The sequence below is a fragment of the Protobothrops mucrosquamatus genome, unplaced genomic scaffold, assembly GCF_001527695.2.
Source record: "Protobothrops mucrosquamatus isolate PMUCROS unplaced genomic scaffold, P.Mucros_1.0 scaffold1287, whole genome shotgun sequence".
Taxonomy (NCBI): domain Eukaryota; kingdom Metazoa; phylum Chordata; class Lepidosauria; order Squamata; family Viperidae; genus Protobothrops; species Protobothrops mucrosquamatus.
The window spans coordinates 305893-310750 of record NW_015387491.1 but is presented as its reverse complement, the minus strand read 5'-3'; the positions used below and the strand labels follow the sequence as shown (position 1 = coordinate 310750).

At 38.4% G+C, this 4858-nt stretch overlaps 1 protein-coding gene across 1 annotated transcript in view; it reads left to right on the top strand.

Annotated features, from left to right (window-relative positions):
• The window catches only part of KIAA0586 (KIAA0586 ortholog), a 70437-nt gene that overhangs the window by 4033 nt on the left and 61546 nt on the right, over positions 1-4858 (top strand). Inside the window, exons 5-7 of the mRNA XM_029285103.1 lie at positions 551-713; positions 1130-1366; positions 3974-4136. Coding sequence (XP_029140936.1) covers positions 551-713; positions 1130-1366; positions 3974-4136 — 563 coding nt within the window. The remainder of the gene's footprint in view (positions 1-550; positions 714-1129; positions 1367-3973; positions 4137-4858) is intronic.

Sequence of the window (4858 nt, the reverse complement as noted above, 5' to 3'; positions counted from 1 at the left end):
AAGACATGGCTTTTTCAGCAAGCGGGTCTGGCCTAGGGAGAATTTTAAATAGGGACAATTTTAATTAGAATTTTAATGGTAACACAGCGGTAAATATTTGTTTTTAATTGGTTTTTATTGGGGATAGTGTTTGTATCGTTTTAATATGCTGTAAGCCGCCCTGAGTCCTGTTGGGAGAAGGGCGGCATATAAGTTCAATTAATAATAATAATAATAATAATAATAATAATAATAATAATAATAATAATAATAATAATAATAATAATAATAATATGTTTTTAGTCTTATTGAATGGTAATTATATAGAGAGGAAGCTCTTATATTATTTCATGAGTTTTTCATTTGAGCTAAAAGGATTAGCTAGTTGGTGATAGGCAGGACTTCTCTCTGCCTGAAATTTTAAGCAGAGGGAGTTAAATGGGGAAGAGAACCCCAGAAGGTCTACTTTTATTATTGAAAGGAAATTTGTTTTCTGAAAATATGCTTTGAAAAAGAAAAAAATTGTCTCAGAAATACTACATATGCTTACATGTCCGTATTGTGCATACAGAATCCAGAATGTGCCTGTTTTTAAAGAAGTGAAGGTAAATCTTCTGAATAACGTGTGTCCAGATAAGGACAGTTCCAAGTCAACTCAAAGTGAAATGGATTCAGCAACAACCATTGCAGCTGCAACAGCAGCAGCTATTGCTTCCACAGCCCCACTTTTGAAAGTGAGTGATAAATTTCATCAGTTTGGAGTAGCTAAATAAAACATAATAAAATCCTATGAGTGGGACGTATCAAGCAGATTAAGCAAATGTTTAAATGTACATGCTAAATTGTCATGCTTTGTCTTTTCTTTTTAAAATTGTATAATCGGTCTGTGGGAATATTAAGAACTTTGTTGCTATGTCCCAGCAAGAATCAGATTAAGAAGGTGTATCATGGGGATTGGTTTAATGTTTATGGATGTAAACTCGCTTATCCAACTACCCACTTTGATCCTTTCAGACAGTAGTGTACACCTTAAAACTTTACAAATTCATAAATACCATTTTAAAGATTATAATCGCAGGTTTCTTTGTTATATTTCCTTTACTCCTGCCAAAAGATTTCTCAGGCATAATCTTCATGTTTTCTCACTCAGGTCCAGAGTGACTTGGAAGCAAAAGTGAATTCGGTTTCCAAAATGCTAAATAAGTTGCAAGAGACAGATAAACAGCTGCAGCGTGTTGCTGAGCAGCAAGCCAGTCTGAAAGCTCAACAGCTTGAGGGGTCTTCTAGCAATCAGAGGGTTGGCAAACTTGAAAAGCAGATGAATGTCTTCATGGAACAACGAATTCAACATCTGGAAAATTTGCAGCAACAACAAATGAATATTCAGGTAGGAAAATAAAATATAGAACTCTGCTATTTTATTTTATAATAATAATCTCTTTATTATTGGGGATAAATGTTGTCCAGCAGAACCATGGATGGGGAAATGGTTCATTGTGATTTGTCATCCCTTCATTGAAACTGTATTGATATCTTTATATCCTATAACTATTAAAAAATAGGATTCTCAGCTTAATTGTGAAACGTTATTTTTTTTGTGCAGAAAAGAGCAGCTCATCTCCAAGTTCAAGGAAGAATTTAAATTGTGTAGCATGTTCATATCATATAATACCATAGAATCACAGAGCTGAAAGGGCCATTTAGGCCTCAAATCCATTCAATCCCCTGCCTGGTGCAGGAATCCAAATGAAAGCTTCTTAAGGAGGCTCCAGTCTTGCCTCTGCTTGAACACTTGCAGAAGTGGACACAGTGCTACAGGAAGGGTCTTACCAAACGGGAACAGAGTAGAATAATTATTTCCTGGTATTTGGAAATTATATATCTGTTGATGCAACCTAAAATAGTATTTGCCTTCTTTACAACCACATCCCACTGCTGGTTTACACTTTACTTAGTTAACAATCAACTGCTGTAGTTACTCCTATCAAGCCAGCAATCCCCCATCTCCGTGGTGTCGAACCTATGGCATGCGTGCCACAAGTGGCACGCAGAGCCCTCTCTGTGGGCATGCGTGCCGTCGCCCCAGTCCTAGGCCTTCAGCTGGGTTTTATAAAACCTTTTCGCTTTAGGCCTCCGCCACTGTGTGCAAAAAAAAAAAAGGTTCAATCAATCAATTTCAACTTCTCGCGGGAAAAAAAAGATCTCGCAAAGTTGGAATTGATGGATTGAACTTTTTAGTCCCACCCAGTCTGCCGTTACCCCCGCAGCCACGCCCACCCAATGGGCCACACCCACCCAATGGGTTACCCCACCTGGCACCCGACGATACTTAAGTGGGTTTTGGGTTGCAGTTTGGGTACTCGGTCTCTAAAAGGTTCGCCATCACTGCTCTTATACCTTTGCATTTCATTTCCTGAGGGAAGAATTTTGCATCTATTTGTTAAATATCATTCTGCTATTCACCCCATTCCTATCAAGTTCATTTTAAATGTTATTTGTGTCTTTTAGAGCAGGGGTTCCCAACCTGTGTGCCACAGCTCACTACCAGGTGGCTGGCCGGTGTGCGCGTATGCGCGCAGAGGCCCACTCGCACAAGTGTCGCCACGAGCGTCGCAGCTGTTTGTGGCCTCACTCTCATGAGCATTGCCACAGGCGCTCGCAGCCCCACACACGTGAGCAACAGGGGTTTGTGTGCATTTGCACAATCATGCGTTTACCCTTCCCACAAAAGCATCTCTTCTTTCCCCTCTCCCCCCGCTCCGGGCCACCAACTCCAAAAGGTTGGAACTCTGTTTCAAGAGTATTAGCCCTCCTACCAAATTTCGTATGACCTGCAGATTTGATAAGCATCCCGTTTAACCTTTCATCTAAATCATTAGTGAAAATAATCAAGAGTAGAAGACACAGGACCCTCCTGATACCTCCCTCCATTGTGATGAAAAGCAATTCCCAGCAATCTGTGTGGATGCTGGCATGGTAATAGAAATAGCCTTAGTAGGAAGGGGAAAAGTCAAAATCCAATTGAGACCTGTGACTGAAATTGGATGATGTAGACTGAAGCAAGCAAGAAATGTTTATCAAAGCAGTGACTTCTGCAGTAGGCCTGAGATCCAGCGTGTTTGTGTATATTTCTGATATTCTTTATATGTACGGTTTGTTCTTTCTGTACATTTAATCATATTTCCATATGGGGAATTATCAGCTTGTGCAGAGCTAGCTTGTGCTGACCATGCACTTCTTGTTTTAATTATAACCTTTTAATAGATTGTCATTATACTTGAGTGTTTTCAAAAGCTTTGTCCCCTCATTTTCTTTTACCTGTGGCTAAACACCTATGCCTTTCAATTGTTCATGAATTAATTATCTTTCGGCTGACACAGTTGTGTATTATACAACCATAGTTCATGGTTGTTAAAAATATTGTTTAAAGCCTCACAAGGCATTTCAACAATGCGTTTTTGGTTTTTGGGAGTGATGTTTGCTATGTTCTTATTTTGTACTGATCAACAACTGTAAGATACATTGATTAATTATTATTTACAACTTTAAAGGCAGACTAAAATGAACATTGTTTTGTAAAGGCAATGATCATCCAATTCTTCTATGAAAAAATGTAGGGTTAGAAAGGAGAGCATTCCGCTTTGTATATAGCCAATTTCTGTTGGTTTGTATAGAACAGCAAAAGAGAGAAGAGTGAGAGTTTGTGGAGGCAGGTGGGATTTTCTTTAGGGATGAAAACAAAGTTGGAACACTTGAGGATTGGTGCAGGAGTGGCTCTGCTTTAGGGTCCCTTCTGCACCTTATACTGCTTTCCTGGAGGAAGGTTTAATCATATGCTACCCAATAGTCCAGGCTTAGATGACACCAGTTTGTGGTTAAGATAAGACAATCAATATTGAGCCATTGTTACAGAAGTCTGTGCAGGTTGTCTTTGCTTAACAACCCCAACTGGGACTGATATTTCTCTTTTGAAACCTTAATTTCTTCTTCATAGTCGCAGCTAATTAGCTGTGCGCTGAATTCAGGTGGTTTCCAAACTGTTAAGGCAGCACCTGTCAAAGAATTTCCAAAACATGCTGTGAAGGCTGGGAAGCTGCTTGGTAACCAAACCACACCTCAAGAGGACTTATTTCTGTCTAGGGCAGCAAATACACAAGGTGAAACATATTTGATTTATTTACATTTAAACTTAAGGTAAACATAGAGTTGTATATCAGTTTATTTTTCAAAAATTAACATAATAGCAAGTAAGTTAGAATTGTCTGATAGTTCAAACAAACAAAAGAAAGCCTAACTCTTGCTTCGATAGTCCATTTACCACCTTTAACTCAGGTTTCAGTTTTAGAATAGCCAAAACACAGTTTATTAGTGTGCCATCTTTATATTTGCATAAGCTTCTTTTGACAGAACAATGGATTTCCTTACTTTGATAGTTGACTCATGGACGCCAAACAGGTTTTTTTTTTGTTTTGTTTTCAAGATCGCATGTATTGTTGTGATGTCTGGAAATAAGCCCCTAAGAAGAGAGGAAATAGAGTTAAATAACTGAATCAACAAATAATCTGCATGAATTCTACCTGTCATGTGTTAAACTTCCAAATCAGAATGAAATTGGCAAAGGCTGGAAAATATGGAAAGACAGAAACTAGATAAACTCCCTTCCTTCATTTCATTTTTTCATTTCATTTTATTTGATTTATATCCCGCCCTTCTCCCAACGGGACTCAGGGCGGCTCACAACATATTTAAAACAAAGCATACCCACAATCCCCGCCTAATAAAACCAAATTAAAACCAAATATTTTAGAGTTGTGGTATTAAAATTTTCTAAAAAACCCAATTTAAAATCCTCCCTAGGCCAGGCCCGCTTGTTGGAAAA